This window comes from Schistocerca nitens, chromosome 1 (assembly GCF_023898315.1).
Source record: "Schistocerca nitens isolate TAMUIC-IGC-003100 chromosome 1, iqSchNite1.1, whole genome shotgun sequence".
NCBI classification, from domain to species: Eukaryota; Metazoa; Arthropoda; class Insecta; order Orthoptera; family Acrididae; genus Schistocerca; species Schistocerca nitens.
In genome coordinates, this window is record NC_064614.1 from 9237623 (window position 1) to 9258818 (window position 21196).

At 40.1% G+C, this 21196-nt stretch overlaps 1 protein-coding gene across 1 annotated transcript in view; it reads right to left on the reverse strand.

Annotated features, from left to right (window-relative positions):
• The window catches only part of LOC126240282 (transformation/transcription domain-associated protein), a 491514-nt gene that overhangs the window by 300583 nt on the left and 169735 nt on the right, over window positions 1-21196 (reverse strand). Inside the window, exons 22-23 of the mRNA XM_049947913.1 lie at window positions 18060-18235; window positions 2307-2504 (exon numbers count right to left, since the gene is read on the reverse strand). Coding sequence (XP_049803870.1) covers window positions 2307-2504; window positions 18060-18235 — 374 coding nt within the window. The remainder of the gene's footprint in view (window positions 1-2306; window positions 2505-18059; window positions 18236-21196) is intronic.

Sequence of the window (21196 nt, forward strand, 5' to 3'; positions counted from 1 at the left end):
CGTAAGGTTAGTATTGCCTCACGTGTTCCAACATTTCTACAGAATCCAAACTGATCTTCCCCGAGGTCCGCTTCTACCAGTTTTTCCATTCGTCTGTAAAGAATTCGCGTTAGTATTTTGCAGCTGTGACTTATTAAACTGATAGTTCGGTAATTTTCACATCTGTCAACACCTGCTTTCTCTGGTATTGGAATTATTATATTCTTCTTGAAGTCTGAGGGTATTTCACCTGTCTCATACATCTTGCTCACCAGATGGTAGAGTTTTGTCAGGGCTGGCTCTCCCAAGGCCATCAGTAGTTCTAATGGAATGTTGTCTACTCCCGGGGCCTTGTTTCGACTCAGGTCTTTCAGTGCTCTGTCAAACTCTTCACGCAGTATCTTATCTCCCATTTCATCTTCATCTACATGCTCTTCCATTTCCATAATACTGCCCTCAAGTACATCACCCTTGTATAAACCCTCTATATACTCCTTCCACCTGTCTGCCTTCCCTTCTTTGCTTAGAACTGGGTTGCCATCTGAGCTCTTGATATTCATACAAGTGGTTCTCTTCTCTCCAAAGGTCTCTTTAATTTTCCTGTAGGCAGTATCTATCTTATCCCTAGTGAGACAAGCCTCTACATCCTTACATTTGTCCTCTAGCCATCCCTGCTTAGCCATTTTGCACTTTCTGTCGATCTCATTTTTGAGACGTTTGTATTCCCTTTTGCCTGCTTCATTTACTGCATTTTTATATTTTCTCCTTTCATCAATTAAATTCAATATTTCTTCTGTTACCCAAGGATTTCTATTAGCCCTCGTCTTTTTACCTACTTGATCCTCTGCTGCTTTCACTACTTCATCCCTCAGAGATACCCATTCTTCTTCTACTGTATTTCTTTCCCCCATTCCTGTCAATTGTTCCCTTATGCTCTCCCTGAAACTCTCTACAACCTCTGGTTCTTTCAGTTTATCCAGGTCCCATCTCCTTAAATTCTCACCTTTTTGCAGTTTCTTCAGTTTCAATCTGCAGTTCATAACCAATAGATTGTGGTCAGAATCCACATCTGCTCCTGGAAATGTCTTACAATTTAAAACCTGGTTCCTAAATCTCTGTCTTACCATTATATAATCTATCTGATACCTATTAGTATCTCCAGGATTCTTCCAGGTATACAACCTTCTTTTATGATTCTTGAACCAAGTGTTAGCTATGATTAAGTTATGCTCTGTGCAAAATTCTACAAGGCGGCTTCCTCTTTCATTTCTTCCCCCCAATCCATATTCACCTACTATGTTTCCTTCTCTCCCTTTTCCTACTGACGAATTCCAGTCACCCATGACTATTAAATTTTCGTCTCCCTTCACTACCTGAATAATTTCTTTTATCTCGTCATACATTTCATCAATATCTTCATCATCTGCAGAGCTAGTTGGCATATAAACCTGTACTACTGTAGTAGGCATGGGCTTTGTGTCTATCTTGGCCACAATAATGCGTTCACTATGCTGTTTGTAGTAGCTAACCCTACTCCTATTTTTTTTATTCATTATTAAACCTACTCCTGCATTACCCCTATTTGATTTTGTATTTATAACCCTGTAATCACCTGACCAAAAGTCTTGTTCCTCCTGCTACCGAACTTCACTAATTCCCACTATATCTAAATTTAACCTATCCATTTCCCTTTTTAAATTTTCTAACCTACCTGCCCGATTAAGGGATCTGACATTCCACGCTCCGATCCGTAGAATGCCAGTTTTCTTTCTCCTGATAACGACGTCCTCTTGAGTAGTCCCCGCCCGGAGATCCGAATGGGGGACTATTTTACCTCCGGAATATTTTACCCAAGAGGACGCCATCATCATTTAATCATACAGTAAAGCTGCATGTCCTCGGGAAAAATTACAGCTGTAGTTTCCCCTTGCTTTCAGCCGTTCGCAGTACCAGCACAGCAAGGCCGTTTTGGTTAATGTTACAAGGCCAGATCACTCTATCATCCAGACTGTTGCCCCTGCAACTACTGAAAAGGCTGCTGCCCCTCTTCAGGAACCACATGTTTGTCTGGCCTCTCAACAGATACCCCTCCGTTGTGGTTGCACCTACGGTACGGCCATCTGTATCGCTGAGGCACGCAAGCCTCCTCCCCACCAACGGCAAGGTCCATGGTTCATGGGGGGGGGGGGGGGGGGGGGGGTGCCAAAAGCTGTAATTGTAAAAATCTTTTTGTTGTGCCTATCTGCGACTCAGCATCTCCGTTATATGGTGAAAAACTAATTATGCTATTTCAATCACTTACAGACGTAATGAAGGAAGTTACTTACCTCCCCTGTGAGGTCCATCATAACAAACAGAAGTGCTTTTAAGAAAACGAAGAGATGTTCGAATATCCAGCGCATATCCATACGTTCATAGAAGAACTTTATTGCGACGCAGCCTCCCACTTTTGCGTACCATGCTCGATCGTAGCAGAGTGCACACATGCGCTCAGACAGGTACTCCATGAGTGGCAAACGGCATGCCTTTGAATCAGAAGAAAAGTAAAACAAATTATACAGCAGATGATAAGCTGATGTGGACACAAGACAGCAATGTATTTAATGAAATTAAAGAGTAGAAAAAAAGAAATTTTTGCATTTAACAAAGCTACATTACAACATGATTTGGTCAGTCACCAAAATACTCAAAATTACCAATAAATATCATGGACATAATTGTTAAATTAGAATGGCACGAATAACAGAAGTATGTAATATTACGATAGCTTACAGGACCAGTTTTCATAGCAACAGAAAACAATTTTCCACACTGCTTTCCCAGTCACTGGTTTTCAATACTGACTCCTAAATTACTCACATTTCTGAATGTCCTCCTACAATGATGTGTAACAGAATACAACACAGCCTCAGTCAGTGACCTGGATGGAGCATTGGGTCCTGACGTTTGACCACTGTGAGTCGATACCCTTGCTGGTACAGCAACTCAGCAGAAGCCACTACCTTCGTATCATCAGTTGCACGTGCCAATGACCTGTGATGTTAACCAGTCTCTGAGAAGTTTCTACAATTTATCCCATTGTCACATGACAACAAACAGACCATGGTCACTGCAGAGAGGTGTCCGCCGTCCTGTGTAGTCATGTGATGGTCCTAGGATCATGGTTTGGTGACAGCACTGATATAAAACTTTCTGGTAGATTAAAACTGTGTGGACCTCTGCCTTTCACGGCAAGTGGTCTCTACCAACTGACGTACCCAAACACGACTCATGTCCTGTTCTCAGAGTTTTTCTTCCAGTGAAATTTTCACTCTGCATTGGAGTGTGCGGCAATATGAAAACTTCCTGGCAGATTAAAACCACATGCCACACCAATATTTGAGCTCCGAACCTTTGCCTTTCACGGGCAGAAGTAAAGCTTAGAGGACAGGTCGTGAGTCGCCCTCAGGTAGCTCACTCAGTAGAGCACTTGTCCATAAAAGGCAAATGTTCCGAGTTTGAGCCTTGATCAGCCACACAGTTTTAACCTGCCAGCAGTTCCACATCAGCACTCTCTCTGCTGCAAAGTGAAAATTTCATTCTGGAAACATCTTCCAGGCTGTGGCTAAGCTACGTCTTCACAATATTCTTTCTTCCAGGAGTGCTAGTCATTCAAGTTTCACAGGAGAAGTTCTGTGAAGTTTGGAAGGCAGGAAACTAAGTACTGGTGGAAATAAAGCTTAAAGTTGTGAGGATGGGTCATTAGGCAAGCTTGAGTAGCTCAGTCAGCAGAACATTTTCCAGCGAAAGGCAAATGTTCCAAGTTTGGGTCTCTGTCCAGCCCACAGTATTATTCTGCCAGGGAGGTTCATATCTGCACACAGTTCTTAGCAGAATAAAAATTTCATTCCGGGCAGCGACATACAGGGGTGGTTTGAAAAGCCCGGTACATTTCCATGTAAGGACGGAAGACTTTTGTTGGACGTTCATGGTTGGTAAGCTATATTTTCCAAGGAATGTACAAAGAATTTCAACAACGAAAAGCATACATTTCACTGTCGGCAGCCGCCTGAGTTGGTCAGTGTTGACTGAGAATGAAAATAGAGAAAACAGAGTTACTTGCTGTTATTAAATATTTTCATCTGAAGGAATGGACTGCCGCACAAATCCAAACAGAATTGGACGAAGTTCACGCAGACTCTGCACTATCAGTGAAGACCATGACTTTAAATGTGGTTGGACAACTACTGAAAACAAACACACTCCAACCATCAAACAGGGTAGCCATACAGGAAACCACTGACAAAATTAACGATGGTAATGCAAGACCTCCGATAAAAAATTCATGAGTTCACCGAGACTGTAGGCATCTTAAACTGAGTCAGTGCATAATTTCCTGCACGGAGAATCGGCTACGAAGAAGCTGTGTGTGACGTGGGTGCCAAGACTGTTCACAGGCAACCAAAAGTGCATCTCGCAAAAACTGCAAGACAATGTCTGGCAATGTTTAACCACAGTCCGCAAGACGTTGTGTGTCGATTTGTCCCTGTTGATAAACTTGGATCCACGATTGCAAACCACATACAAAAGGGCAGTAAAAACAATGGACAAAAGCTGGCCAAAGTACACTGGAGAAGGCAAAGGCCATTTTGTCAGATGGTGAGTTGACTTTTTTTGTTTGCCCTCACCCCACCCCAAGGTAATCCTCTTAGATTATTTGTAAAAAGGCAGGACCATAAATGGAACATATTATAGTTCACTACTGGATCATTTGAAACTTGAGCATGGTTTCACCACAATAATGTACCATCCAACATATAAGTGATAACAATGGCAAAACTGCAGGAATTGGGCTTTGAATTGTTTCCTCATCTACCCTATTTGCCAGGTTTAGGCCCAAGTGACTTCATCCTGTTTCCTAACTTGAAACTTTTGCTAGGTAGGAAGACATTTTCATCAAATGTGGAAGTGATAGTTGCAGGCTACAAATATTTTTCAGTTTGACAGAGCCTATTTTTCTGATGGGATGAGAAAGCTGGAGGATTGCCAGGCCAAATGTGTATCCCTAAAGAAAACTTTGTCGAGAAGTATGGAGAGTTGTTTATAAAACATTTTATCTTGCGTTTTCACCAGACTTATCAAACCACTCTCATAAATAAACAATGTAGGAAGAAACAGACTGCTACTTACCATAAAGAAGACACATTAATTTGCACACAGGCACAAGTGAATTAAATGACACTTACGTCAGGCTTTCGGTCACACTCTCCATCAGCAGAAGAAAAAGACACACCATTCATACACACAAGCAAGCACACCTCATGCTCATATGACTGCCAATTCCTGCATCTCCCTCACAGGTAGGCGTGAACTCCAAAGCTACTTCAGTACAACTCTTCACAATGACTGACACATGACAGCTGATGTGTGAGGCCATGCTGTGCCGAATATAACATACGTAGCCGTGCTGAGGTTTAAATGCAGCTGCTTGGTGCTGACTTTGCAGAAAGGGCCGCATTTCTGTGTCAATACAGAAATGTCTGAAAAGGGTCGGTGACCATGACCTGTCTATTGTCACACAGCAGTGAGACGAACTGCAGATACTTCCTGGAGCCTGGTAAATGTCCCGTGTCATTGGTACACACAAGTGGTGGCTTCTATTGAGTTGCTGTACAGGCAAGGGTATTGTCCAGCAAACTCTCAGATCCCAATGCTCCATCCGAGGCACCGAACACGACTGTATTCTAGTCCTTTGCAGATGGATGAAATGAACTGTTTAGCTATCATCATGGCTGGAAGTAAATTGTAATTGTATTTTTAAGAAATATTTGCACATTAATTATTTCTATCACAGTTGTTCAGTGCATGTGTTATCAAATTAAAATAAACTGTAAATCACATCATACTGCTAGCTTATTCCTACATTTCATACTACTGACTGAGCTACTAGGTATACTGTTAAAATGTGTTTTATATAATGTGTCCGAAAGGTCAAACAGTATATCGAACATCTGAGTGAGTGTATATATATATATATATATATATATATATATATATATATATATATATATATATATATATATATATATATATATGTCTGCTTGTGTCTGTATGTGTGGATGGATATGTGTGTGTGTGTGCGCGCGAGTGTATACCTGTCCTTTTTTCCCCCTAAGGTAAGTCTTTCCGCTCCCGGGATTGGAATGACTCCTTACCCTCTCCCTTAAAACCCACATCCTTTCGTCTTTCCCTCTCCTTCCCTCGTTCCTGATGAGGCAACAGTTTGTTGCGAAAGCTTGAATTTTGTATGTATATTTGTGTTTGTTTGTGTGTCTATCGACCTGCCAGCGCTTTTGTTTGGTAAGTCTCATCACTTTCTTTATATATATATATATATATATATATATATATATATATATATATATAAAAAGACAGATGATGAGACTTACCAAACAAAAGCGCTGGCAGGTCGATAGACACACAAACAAACACAAATATACACACAAAATTCAAGCTTTCGCAACAAACTGTTGCCTCGTCAGGAAAGAGGGAAGGAGAGGGAAAGACGAAAGGATTTGGGTTTTAAGGGAGAGGGTAAGGAGTCATTCCAATCCCGGGAGCGGAAAGACTTACCTTAGGGGGAAAAAAGGACGGGTATACACTCACACACACACACACACACACACACGCATATCCATCCACACATATACAGACACAAGCAGACATCTTTAAAAACAAAGGGTTTGGGCAGAGATGTCAGTCGAGGCAGAAGTGCAGAGGCAAAGATGTTGTTGAATGACAGGTGAGGTATGAGTGGCGGCAACTTGAAATTAGCGGAGATTGAGGCCTGGTGGATAACGGGAAGAGAGGATATACTGAAGAGCAAGTTCCCATCTCCGGAGTTCGGATAGGTTGGTGTTAGTGGGAAGTATCCAGATAACCCGGACGGTGTAACACTGCGCCAAGATGTGCTGGCCGTGCACCAAGGCATGTTTAGCCACAGGGTGATCCTCATTACCAACAAACACTGTCTGCCTGTGTCCATTCATGCGAATGGACAGTTTGTTGCTGGTCATTCCCACATAGAATGCGTCACAGTGTAGGCAGGTCAGTTGGTAGATCACATGGGTGCTTTCACACGTGGCTCTGCCTCTGATCGTGTACACCTTCCGGGTTACAGGACTGGAGTAGGTGGTGGTGGGAGGGTGCATGGGACAGGTTTTACAACGGGGGCGGTTACAAGGGTAGGAGCCAGAGGGTAGGGAAGGTGGTTTGGGGATTTCATAGGGATGAACTAGAAGGTTACGAAGGTTAGGTGGACGACGGAAAGACACTCTTGGCGGAGTGGGGAGGATTTCACGAAGGATGGATCTCATTTCAGGGCAGGATTTGAGGAACTCGTATCCCTGTTGGAGAGCCACATTCAGAATCTGATCCAGTCCTGGAAAGTATTCTGTCACAAGTGGGGCAGTTTTGTGGTTCTTCTGTGGGAGGTTCTGGGTTTGAGAGGATGATGAGGAAGTGGCTCTAGTTCATCACGGCCAGCACATCTTGGCGCAGTGTTACACCGTCCGGGTTATCTGGATACTTCCCACTAACACCAACCTATCCGAACTCCGGAGATGGGAACTTGCTCTTCAGTATATCCTCTCTTCCCGTTATCCACCAGGCCTCAATCTCCGCTAATTTCAAGTTGCCGCCACTCATAGCTCACCTGTCATTCAACAACATCTTTGCCTCTGCACTTCTGCCTCGACTGACATCTCTGACATCTAGTTCATCCCTATGAAATCCCCAAACCACCTTCCCTACCCTCTGGCTCCTACCCTTGTAACCGCCCCCGTTGTAAAACCTGTCCCATGCACCCTCCCACCATCACCTACTCCAGTCCTGTAACCCGGAAGGTGTACACGATCAGAGGCAGAGCCACGTGTGAAAGCACCCATGTGATCTACCAACTAACCTGCCTACACTGTGACGCATTCTATGTGGGAATGACCAGCAACAAACTGTCCATTCGCATGAATGGACACAGGCAGACAGTGTTTGTTGGTAATGAGGATCACCCTGTGGCGAAACATGCCTTGGTGCACGGCCAGCACATCTTGGCGCAGTGTTACACCGTCCGGGTTATCTGGATACTTCCCACTAACACCAACCTATCCGAACTCCGGAGATGGGAACTTGCTCTTCAGTATATCCTCTCTTCCCGTTATCCACCAGGCCTCAATCTCCGCTAATTTCAAGTTGCCGCCACTCATACCTCACCTGTCATTCAACAACATCTTTGCCTCTGCACTTCTGCCTCGACTGACATCTCTGCCCAAACCCTTTGTTTTTAAAGATGTCTGCTTGTGTCTGTATATGTGTGGATGGATATGCGTGTGTGTGTGTGTGTGTGTGTGTGTGTGTGTGTGTGTGAGTGTATACCCGTCCTTTTTTCCCCCTAAGGTAAGTCTTTCCGCTCCCGGGATTGGAATGACTCCTTACCCTCTCCCTTAAAACCCAAATCCTTTCGTCTTTCCCTCTCCTTCCCTCTTTCCTGACGAGGCAACAGTTTGTTGCGAAAGCTTGAATTTTGTGTGTATGTTTGTGTGTCTGTCGACCTGCCAGCACTTTCATTTGGTAAGTCACATCATCTTTGTTTTTAGAATAATTTTTCCTACGTGGAATGTTTCCCTCTATTTTATATATATATATATATATATATATATATATATATATATATATATATATATATACGTCCTTTACACAGAGATTTGTTTGTCTCCACGCCATCCTTGACATCTTTCAGAGCATATCAGGAACTATAATTTGAAAGACTACCTTAACACTTTGGCACAATTTTTAACTAGAACATTATTCTCCATAATGAGTTGTATAGTGTGGTAAGTCCAGCCCTTGTTGTGCTCATTTCAGTGGGAGCTGGAGATGTTATTGAAAGAAGGCCCATCCAGCGGCCTTGAAACTGTTCATTATGTCACTGAAGCATTGGAATAGCAACATGTGCCACAGCTAAGCTTGTTGTATGCTGTAACCACACATAATCCACGATGCCCTGTCTTCAAGTTACATGTTAACCACATTTGCATCAAGTGCAAATAAAACTGACCATCACTATCCTTAAAAAAATAAAAATAGACTACTAGTACTGCGACGAAATCCAGCCCGTATCATAATATCAGGTGAATTCTTTTCTAGATCCTGCATATAACTGGGATTTTCCTTAAAACATAAAACCATTTTCTTACTGTGTGAAATGTGATTACAGCACATCAGAAAGTCACACTTGACCAAAAACGGTATTTGGAAATTCTGCCAACAAAGCAGGGCACGTTACTATTTGTTGCTCCCAGATAATTCAGCTGCAGATATAGGTCTAAATCCTTTGGAAAATTCAGGATGGAATAAAAACAATGTGAAAATAATAGACTGCTACTCATAGAGGAGGCACTGAGTGGTAACGAACTGGGAAGGGAGAAGCATGTTTTGTTTTGTCTAGATCTCATGAAAGACTTTGTCTGATAGCTTGCAATATCTAGCAGTCTTTTTTTCAATGCGCCTGTCTGCCTCTCAACGCTTCCTCTATGTGGTGAGTAGCAATCGGTCCTTTTCACATTGTTGTTGGTCTAAATCCTTTCATTTTTAAATCTTTTGTTTAATGAGGTCACACAACGCTCTTCCCCCCCCCCCCCCCCCCACACACACACATTTTATTTCATCCACTACGCAGCCTGTCTTTGATACTGCTTCAAACAAAAGCATGTTTTCCCCAATCAAACAGAGTTGCTTTGTGAGATGGGGGTCTTGTCAATGTGGTATCTAAATGCACTCATATCTCATCATTGTAATCAGTCCTGAACAGTGTACCTGTGTCCAATCACATCAGTCATCGCTTCACAACTTAAATAATGCATTACTGAAACAAAACAATAGAATACTGACAACAATGCTTTTTCTTAGCTTCAAAGGATTGGAGGTGATAAAACAACTATTTATTTCCGCAGTTGCACTAAGGCAAGGGGGGGCAGAAACTTTCTGCACACCCTATACTCGCACGGACTGTGTTGCATTTGTCAGACGTGGGTGCCAACAGTGAAACTACAACTACATGTTATGTACCTTCCATCCTGCAATTTTCATCATTGGAATGCCACGCAAAACAACCAAAGTAATTCTGAATGTTGGTATCACAAATGAAATAACACTCATGAGCAAATGAATATGAGACAGCAGCTGTACTCATGAGGAAGCACTTCTACTGCCATGGCAAATAGAACTGTCCGTAGTGTCCCACGATTGGCTAGTCATTGGACCCTATACTGGTCAGTGTAACAGTGAAAAACAATAGAGGAAACTCACAATATTTTGCCACATTCGATTGTGGTCACATCCTCAACATGCAACACGACACATTTCAGCTCCTGTGCCAGGTAGACATAGATCATCTCTTCTCTACAGCAATGTGTGTATCGTTTTGAAACATCCTGTCGGATGAAAACTGTGTGCCGGACCAGGACTTTAACCTGAAAGCTTCCTTCCACGGACAATGTTCCCGCTGACATTTATTGGATACAGCTCAATACCTGTCTACACCGATTCAATCTGCCAGGACTTGCTTGCCTACTTTCCAAACTCATCAGGAGCCCTCACATATATCTTGCAGGGTATGCACTCCTGGTAGGAATAATTGGTAGAGTAGTTATGTGGGCTGGGCAAATGCCCAGTGAGAAGGACATTTATAAACACACATTTGCCCAGGAATTTGCCCAAAAAAGTTCAAATGCCCAAAATCTAGGCATTTACAAAAAATGTACTTTTTAAAGTTTTCACTGATAGAATGTATAATTTACCAATTGAAATAAGGGCTTTATTACTTTATTACTACGAACAAAAGGAAAGAAGAGATAAGCATGCTTCAGTAGCCATAAGTGATGGACAATTTCCCTACATTGCAAGAAAATGTGCAGAACACAAAGAAGAGGAGGTATTTGTGGAGTAGCGACTGTTCGATCGACTCTAATGTTACTCCAGCATGTGTTAAAGAGGCAATAAAAGAAAGAATTGTTGACTAATATTACCAGTCTCAATCAAAGGGCTGTAATTTATGCCAATGTCATCCTCGCCACAATAGGACTCTTAAGGAGGGAATGCAAAAATAAACTGCATGGTTTACTGGAATCACCATGAAGGAAAACTAATAATTTTTGGATGAAACCCATCATTGTATACAGTTTCACTTCACAAAGTCGATCATTCGACAATCAATGGAGGGATTTTACATAAACCAAAAAGTAGTGCTGACATTTTAGAAATTACTTACTGCCGTGAAACAAAAAAATCCATTTTCCTTGGCGGGAAGGTGATTTACTCCAGACACTGTGTGAAATGGAATTTACCTGGAAAGGATCTTTAAGTAAAAGAAGATTCTGGTAGAGATAACGGATATGCTTGACTGGCAATGTAAGTACCTGATCCAAAGGAGGAAATTAAGGGAGCTACGCAGATAATTCTTTGAAACTTGGCTGGACAATAACACTGCTTATAGAAAATGTTGGCATGAACCTGGCATTGATGGCATTATGGACTATGTTAGCAGAAGCGATAGTATTATAGTGGTCAATATTAGATCAAAAGATGGGTTTTTACCCAATGCACAGTTGATTTATAAAGCGAGATGTGCAATAGGAGACTATCTGGGGCAAATGAACAATGAAAATTTTTCGAATTAGGTATCAACTAAAGTAATTCCGAATATGCCACCGAACACGGACAACGCTTCATATTACAATAAGGAGCATAACAAAAATCCAACTAGGGCCTCAAATAAAATGTAAGTGATTAAATGGTTATTAAAAAATAAGGTGGAAGCTGATTTGTCAATGAGAAAAACAAAATATTTAATTTAATTAAACAACATAAGCCAGAAAGTGAAATTAATAAAATACTTGAAGCTCATGGACACACTGTGCTGGGACTTCCACCACACTACTATGAATTAAATCCAATTGAAATAGCATGAGCAAAACTCAAAAATTTCGTCAGAGGAAGAAATAGTCTTGGAGATATTTGCATAACGAAACTGCTGCAGTTGGTGAAAGAAGGCATGTAGCAATGTTTTATGATTCCGTTTTTTATTCAGAACTAAATTTTGCAGCAACCGAAAAACAGCTTATACAAACACTTGTTCCAATTGTTAGAAGTTTTGAAACGATAACTCAAGATGACTGGAGTGCATACTGTCTCCAAGTGGAGAAACTGTAAAGAGAGTACCAGCTTAAGAATGAGATTATTGAAAACATACTAGACTCCATAGTCATTAATTTAGAAAATGACGACTACAACAATAATGACAGTGACACAGTTGATGATGACCTCTGAAATACGATGTATGTATGTATGTATGTATGTATGTAAATAGGCAATGAAAATTTCTTAAAAAATATGCTGTGTATGCTTTCAAGCCTGACTATGCTCATACAGGATAATGTTTCTTTTGGTGGAAATGTACTATATGATAGTAAAACTGTTAACAGTTTTCCAAGATAAATACAGTCAAAAGTAGTCCAAAGGAACACCTACCTTTATCACTAGTTGTACAAAATCAGTAATAATTTAAGAATTTCATGGTAAAATTAATTAATGTTTCCCTAATAGAATGTGATTCAATCATGTAAAACCTTTGATACTTATGGAACAGCAGCATTTAAATGTATTCTGTCACTAAATCTATCTCAGTTACTATTCACCTGAGTCTCAGACATATTGCTCTAACATGTGTGCAATACCTATTTCAAAGACTGCTGAAATTTCCTTCAAAACATGTACTCCCATTCTGGACTTATATGTAAAAAGCTTCACATGCAAGGCGCATTCACATATAAATTTTTATTTATTGTACAAAATTTGTTTGTTAATCTGCAGCAATGTTATCCTCTTACAAATATTCACCATTACATACTATACACTTTTTCCAATTCTCAAAACACTTTAGGAACTGTTTCTTTGGGATAGATTATAGGTCTCTTAATTGTGCATTTTTAATCTCATCCATGCTTGTAAAACAGCTGTCGTTTAAGGCCTGCTTTGAAATGTTTGTACCACTTATATGCCCTTGTTTTACTCATGACACCCACCAAAAGCAATATTTAACATTTCTAAAAATTTGATACACCTTATTCCATTCTTATAATAAAATTTAATATAGTATATCTAATCTATTTATATACAAAACAAATAATCATTGATACTATCAAAACACATGCAACCTTTCTGACAGCCGACAACAGAGAAAATACCCAAATGCATAAAAACTGTGCAAGTACTTTTCAGATATGTTTACGAAGACAGTGACAAAAAAAGTAGTGCAAATCGGACTAATAAAACACGCGAAATTATATGATTTCTGGTTGCTTTTTAAACGCTCTTCATGCTGCAAGAATTAAGTTTCAATGCAGCCCTTCAAAGAAAACTAGTAGAACACAAATAATAAGCCTTAAATTCTACAGATTGATTGCACTATAAGGGGTTCGTTTTACGAATAGCAGTAGAGGAATATACATTCACTTGAACAGGCATTCGGTTCTATGATTGTAGTAGAATCCTAACTTCCATTCTTATGTCAATATTATTTATTCTATAATGTTGTTTTTCAGAAGAAGCTATTGCCTTTTGTATTCCTTAAGGTCTTAACACATTTGTCTGTGTCAAACCTCTGAATATTACTGAAGAATGATTATTGATAACACAATTATTATTGGGTGTATTAAACAGATGGCATGCGTTTCTTGATAATAAATGTATTCTTAAATGGCAAATTGTTTCCAGTGAGGGGTTGGGGAGGAGCTGTATTATCAGATGTAGTGAACATTTCAGACAGATTACAATTTTTATTCTGCTCTTTTCTTTGCCTACTTTCATATGACTGCACTGCTGTGAAGATAAAATGAGAACACAAACATACAAAAGATTTAATAAAATAGAACTGATGCCAAAGACACTGGAATCATTCGATTCCAATACTAGCAACAGGGAATAACAATATTAATGTGGTAATAGTAAACTGCAGGAGCGTCTATAGAGAGGTCCCAGAACTGCTCTCATTAATAAACTATCAGTTTGCCCACATCGTACTAGGGATGGAAAGTTGGCTGAAACCAGACGTAAACAGTAATGAAATTCTAAACTCAGATTGGAATGTATACCGCAGAGACAGGCTGGACAGTGATGCGGTAGGCGTGTTTACAGTGATAAAAAGTGCAATAGTATCGAAGAAAATTGACGGAGATCCGAAATGTGAAATAATTTGGGTGAAGGTCACGGTTAAAGCAGGCTTAACATGGTAATTGGATGTCTCTATAGGCCCCCTGGCTCAGCAGCTGTAGTGGCAGAGCACCTGAAGGAAAATTTGGAAAATATTTTGAGTACATTTCCCGACCACGTTATAGTTCTGGGTGGAGATTTTAATTTGCCGGATATAAACTGGGAGACTCAAATGTTTATAACAGGTGGCAGGGACAAAGAATCCAGTGAAATTTTTTAAAGTGCATTATCTGAAAACTACCTTGAGCAGTTAAACAGAGAACCGACTCATGGCGATAACATATTAGACCTTCTGGTGACTAACAGACCCGAACTATTTGAAACAGTTAATGCAGAACAGGGAATCAGCGATCATAAAGCGGTTACTGCATTGATGATTTCAGCCGTAAATAGAAATATTAAAAAAGGTAGGAAGATCATTCTGTGCAGCAAAAGTGACAAAAAGCAGATTACAGAGTATTTGACGGATCAACACAAAAGTTTTATCGTAAGTACAGATAGTGTTGAGAATCAGTGGACCGAGTTCAAAACCATCGTACAATATGCGTTAGATGAGTATGTGCCAAGCAAGATCGTAAGAGATGGAAAAGAGATGGAAAAGAGCCACTGTGGTACAACAACCAAGTTAGAAAACTGCTATGGAAGTAAAGGGAACTTCACAGCAGACATAAACGTAGCCAAAGCCTTGCAGACAAACAAAAATTACACGAAGCGAAATGTAAAGTGAGGAGGGCTATGCAAGAAGCGTTCAATGAATTCGAAAGTAAAGTACTATGTACTGACTTGGCAGAAAATCCCAAGCGATTTTGATCTTATGTCAAAGTGGTAGGTGGATCAAAACAAAATGTCCAGACACACTGTGACAAAATGGTACTGAAACAGAGGATGACAGACTAAAGGCCGAAATACTAAATGTCTTTTTCCAAAGCTGTTTCACAGAGGAAGACTGCACAGTAGTTCCTTCTCTAGATTGTCGCACAGATGGCAAAATAGTAGATATCGAAATAGACGACAGAGGGATAGAGAAACAATTAAAATTGCTCAAAAGAGGAAAGGCCGCTGGACCTGATGAGATACCAGTTCGATTTTACACAGAGTACGCGAAGGAACTTGACCCCCTTCTTGCAGTGGTGTACCGTAGGTCTCCAGAAGAGCATAAAGTTCCAAAAGATTGGAAAAAGGGCACACGTCATCCCCACTTTCAAGAAGGGACATCGAACAAATGCGCAGAACTACAGGTCTACCTCTAACGTCAATCAGTTGTACAATTTTTGGAACACGTATTATGTTCGAATATAATGCCTTTTCTGGAGATTAGAAATCTACTCTATAGGAATCAGCATGGGTTTCGAAAAAGATGATCGTGTGAAAGCCAGATCGCGCTATTCGTCCACGAGACTCAGAGGGCCATAGACACGGGTTCCCAGGTAGATGCCGTGTTTCTTGACTTCTGCAAGGCATTTGATACAGTTCCCCACAGTCGTTTAATGAACAAAGTAAGAGCATATGGACTATCAGATCAATTGTGTGATTGGATTGAAGAGCTCCTAGACAGCAGAATGCAGCACGTCATTCTCAATGGAGAGTAGTCTTCCGAAGTAAGAGTGATTTCAGGTGTGCCACAGGGGAGTGTCGTAGGACCGTTGCTATTCACAATATATATAAATGACCTTGTGGATAACATCAGAAGTTCACTGAGGCTTTTTGCAGATGATGCTGTAGTATATTGAGAGGTTGTAACAATGGAAAACTGTACTGAAATGCAGGAGGACCTGCAACGAATTGACGCATGGTGCAGGGAATAGCAATTGAATCTCTATGTAGACAAGTGTAATGTGCTGCGAATACATAGAAAGAAAGATCCCATATCATTTAGCTACAATATAGCAGTCCAGCAATTGGAAGCAGTTAATTCCATAAATTATCTGGAAGTACGCATTAGGAGTGATTTAAAATGGAATGACCATATAAAATTAATTGTCCGTAAAGCAGATGCCAGACTGAGATTCATAGGAAGAATCCTAAGAAAATGCAGTCCGAAAACAAAGTAAGTAGGTTACAGTACACTTGTTTGCCCACTGTTTGAATACTGCTCACCGGTGTGGGATCCATACCAGATAGGGTTGATAGAAGAGATAGAGAAGATCCAACAGAGAGCAGCGTGCTTCGTTATAGGATCATTTAGTAATCGCAAAAGCGTTATGGAGATGATAGATAAACTCCAGTGGAAGACTCTGCAGGAGAGACACTCAGTAGCTTGGTACGGGATTTTGTTGAAGTTTCGAGAGCATACCTTCACCGAGGAGCCCAGCAGGATATTGCTCCCCCCTACGTACACCTCGTGAAGAGACCATGAGGATAAAATCAAGAGAGATTAAAGCCCACACTTAGGCATACCGACAATCTTTCTCCCTATGAACAATACAAGACTGGAATAGAAGGGAAAACTGATGGAGATACTCAAGGTACCCTCCACCACACACCGTCAGGTGGCTTGCGGAGTATGGATGTGGATGTAGATGTAGTCAATTCCTAGAGAACAATGCTTTTTGGAATTGTGGATTCAGCACATGATTCATGTCTAATTAAAACCATTATGGATAAACCTTTTTTACTCTAATATTGTTGCAGAAGTATAGTATAAGTGAAAATATTACCTACAAACTACCTACTTAATATAAACTATACTTTATTTCAAGAATTACTTTTAATCTTTATTATTATTATTATTATTATTATTATTATTATTATTTACTACCCCAAGAACTGATTTCATTAAAAATGTATAGTTGCGTTTACAAGCCAATTTATGTCCCTAATAACTCTTCCCCAAGCCTCAAGCAGATTTTTCAACTTGGTTACCCAAGAACTACAGAAGCAGTGTTGCAAAACACTTTTTACAATACAATACATCAGTTTAAATTTTTTTTATAAGTGCCACTTATCAATTCATCTTTAAAATGCATAAATGCCCTAGCATTTATGAATTTTGGGCATTTGCTCAGGCATTTATTCTGGGCATTTGCCCCAACTTATAAGTGCCTCTGGGCATTTCACATGACTAGTATAGTGACTTAGCATGGTGAAAGAACCATTGTGGGAAACCACACATGTTGGGATATCACATTACCATTTACACTCTGCTGCAGAGTTAAAACTTCATTCAATGTTAAAGGAAATTTGGGGTAATGATTTCTACAGATCCTTTATAAACGCCGACTTCTAGTAGTTTTTAAGACACTAATGACATTCACATAAGGTTTTTTTTTTCACATTAACAGTGAGTTTTCTTTTTTTTTTTTTTTTTTAATGGTAATATTATTGCAACAGAGGTATACTTCCTTTCATCACATCCTTATTGCCCTACCTGCTAGCCCAGTAGAGTAGGCAGGACATGCATGGGGTTTTAAAAACTGGCAGATGGGTCACGAATCAAAATTATAGAATTTGCTTAGGTACCTCTGTCGTGAAGAGTACTGCCCTTGAAAGACACATATCCCAGTTGAAGTCCCACTCTGGAACAAAATTTTAAACTGTCGGGACGTTTCTTTCTTACTTGCGAGACATTTTCTTGGTTTCCAAGCTATGTCAATCCAATAAGCATGCTCAAGGTGCTAACAAATGTCTCCACCATTTTCATCAGGAATAGGTAGTAAATGCCATGATTAGTATAGTACGCTCATTCTCCTTTTTTCTTCATTTCTTTGGCTATCCTTCATAATCAAAATTCTGAGGCTAGAAACAGGTTCCCCACCCAATAAGAGTAAAAGATGACTTACTCGCTGTTTTGTGCCCAGAATGTTGGTTGCTGTTTCTAGGATAAGTATCAAAGCTAGGTTGCCAGGTTTCAGCAGTTCTTTCTCTTCATGTCCCATTATTACCGCAAGGGCATCAATCAGCACGAGAGGATCCATCCCGACCAAAGCAGACTGTCTAGCGGACATTGAAAATGGACCTGTTGAAATAAAAATTTACATCAACAGACTGCAGAAAAAAAAGCCATATCCAATTAATTCATCTGTAACTCCACCAAATATGCAGAAGAATAGCATGTTACAGATTTCCCAAACGAATTTTTCAATTATTGTAGATAGGCTCCAAAACTGCATTCGAACTTTGAAATATTATTTTCAAACATGCCAGAAAATTAAAACAATTCATATAATAAAATGATAAATGTATGTCACCAAAGTTGTAAATATAGTATAAAATAATAATCAGTCTTGATTATTTGACCAAATTATCCAATCAAATCACTGTTTTATCCCATAAGTTTTCAAAAATTAGTAAATATAGTAACTAATAACTCCGTTGATGTTTTTTTATTCTCAATGTTGAGGGAAATGTGTCACCTTTCACTGACTGGTATCAACATTTCTTATGTAAATAAAAATTTATTTCACTATGTTTTCCCCCTGTATTGGTTTTGGCATGGTGGGCATCTCCCAGGTAATACAATTCACCAAAGTTTGATCAACTATGGATTCTGTCACCTTCCACTGTCCCACTTTCCCCTCCCTATCTTACAGAACACACATGCACCACCTCCAAACAGCATGATGCTGTGAAGTTATAGATGGTAAACAAAAACCACAAAATAATGTCGTGTGACGAGGGCCACCCGTCAGGTAGACCGTTCGCCTGGTGCAAGTCTTTCGATTTGACGACACTTCAGCGACTTGCGCGTCGATGGGGATGATATTATGATGATTAGGACAACACAACACCCAGTCCCCGAGCAGAGAAAATCTCCGACCCAGCCGGGAATCGAACCCAGGCCCTTAGGATTGACATTCTGTCCCGCTGACCACTCATGGGCTTGTAATAGCTACAACATGGGACGAAAAGAGGAAAACAACATGCGTAACAAAGAGAGGACTAACAAAAATGAAAGAGTACTAGAAATTCCTGAATAGTATATAAATAATGGAAATCCATATATACTGACTGTATACTGCCACACATTACTGTGGCTCAGTCTGACCAAAAGGACAAATGCTACACACACAAGGAAATTGGACATACATCTATCTCCTTCTTCCCACTGTCACTATCTGTCTTCCTCTCCCCTCTACCTTCTCTTCCCCCCTTTCTGTCCATTACCTCCCTCCCCCCCCTCTCTCACGACCTCCTCCTGCCCATCCTCCCCCCATTTCTCTGTGTTCATCATCCTCTCCACCCTTTCTCTGTCCATCCCCCCTCCCCCATCTACACCTTTTCACACTCAAGGTCTATTTCCACCCGCACCTCTGACCATATCTTTCTCCCCCCACTCTCTCTCTGATCTCGAGTCTTGTTTATTGTTATTGCAAATTCAAATTCTGCAGTAGTATTATAACTGTAAGCCATAATACAAGTTTGCTGTTTGCTATCAACATTTCACTATCTTTCTTACACACACACACACACACACACACACACACACACACACAGAGAGAGAGAGAGAGAGAGAGAGAGAGAGAGAGAGAGAGAGAGAGAGAGGGAGGGAGGGAGGGAGGGACTGCTTCTTCAAGGGACTATTTTTCATGAAAATAAAAAAAGGCCAATGTAACACGTGAGATATAACTTTTTATGCGGTAAAAGTTACATTTATGATCTACCCCTGCCACCCTCCCCTGTATTTTCGTAGTTTTTGTACAATATATGCACATATTAGTCATCGAAATACATGTCAGAGATTTGTTTATTATCCAATAAAGGTTATTTGAGTTTGTATTACATTTAGACGCTGGCATAACTGGAACTGGTAAGCATCTGAGAATTAGAAACATTTGAGTTAGTTTTATTCATCATAATCAGCCTGCAACTGTCATTAATTATTTAAATGATGAAACACTGCACTATTTACGAAATTTTTTCATGCTTAGCACAATGCGGTTCAAGTATTTATTCTCATTGCCAAATGCAAATACATAAGTATTTTGTGTGATGTCTGCATATACATTGTTCTGACCTCTTGCAGAGTAGCTGTCTTTTTGACGTTAGACAATAGCCTGCCTCCTCCATTATGTAGGAAAACACACACACACAAACCATCATTTACATTTTTTGTTTGTGAAACATTACAAGAAATACTTACGTAAATATTTGCACCTGACAACAACAAACTCTCAAAACATTTACTGCTAAGCATGAAAAATGTGTAACTGGCACAGCAGTTTACTATTTAAACCAGAAACATTTGAGAAACACAAAGTGATAGCAAAGGCAAGGAGGTTGGAATAACATCACTGACCAAAGGTGTCAAGTAGTGCTACAAGTGGCCAAACACCGAAATGCGCAAAATATTGGTCTGAGTAACACAAAGGCGCCATGATCATAAAGCTACGCATGCACAATAGAGAGCTAGAGACACTTTGAAAACAGTTTTAATCAGTCATGATACCTTTCTTCGAACAAACCTAGTTCCTCCTATCAGCCATACTGCTAAGGGGCAGAGGCAGGAGATAAAGCACAATTTGTTGCGACTTTTAACAATTCAGATCTGCTGACTACAGCATCCTCGGGTCAAGAACTTAACCATGTAATATTTGTTAACACTACTTGAAGGCCAATGCCATGCCGTCATTTTATGTCACACTAAAAACATTGATCATAAAGTGTAAATCATAGGAAAATTATGGACGTGTTAATGCAAAATTGGGCTGAACTGACATTGTTAGCGTAGGAAATTTGATGGGAACAATAAAAAATGTTGTAAATAATGAGAAAACATTAATTCTGCGAATGTAAAAGCAGTGTTATATTGTGTGTGTGTGTGTGGGGGGGGGGGGGGGCTGTGTGTATGTGGAAGTAAATTGATCTAATAATCTTTAAGATTTTCTGTAACAATGTACCCTGTATATATATTTCATGTATGATTCTGTATCATATATACACACACATCAAAAACAGTTTTGCATCACCTTGGTTCCAA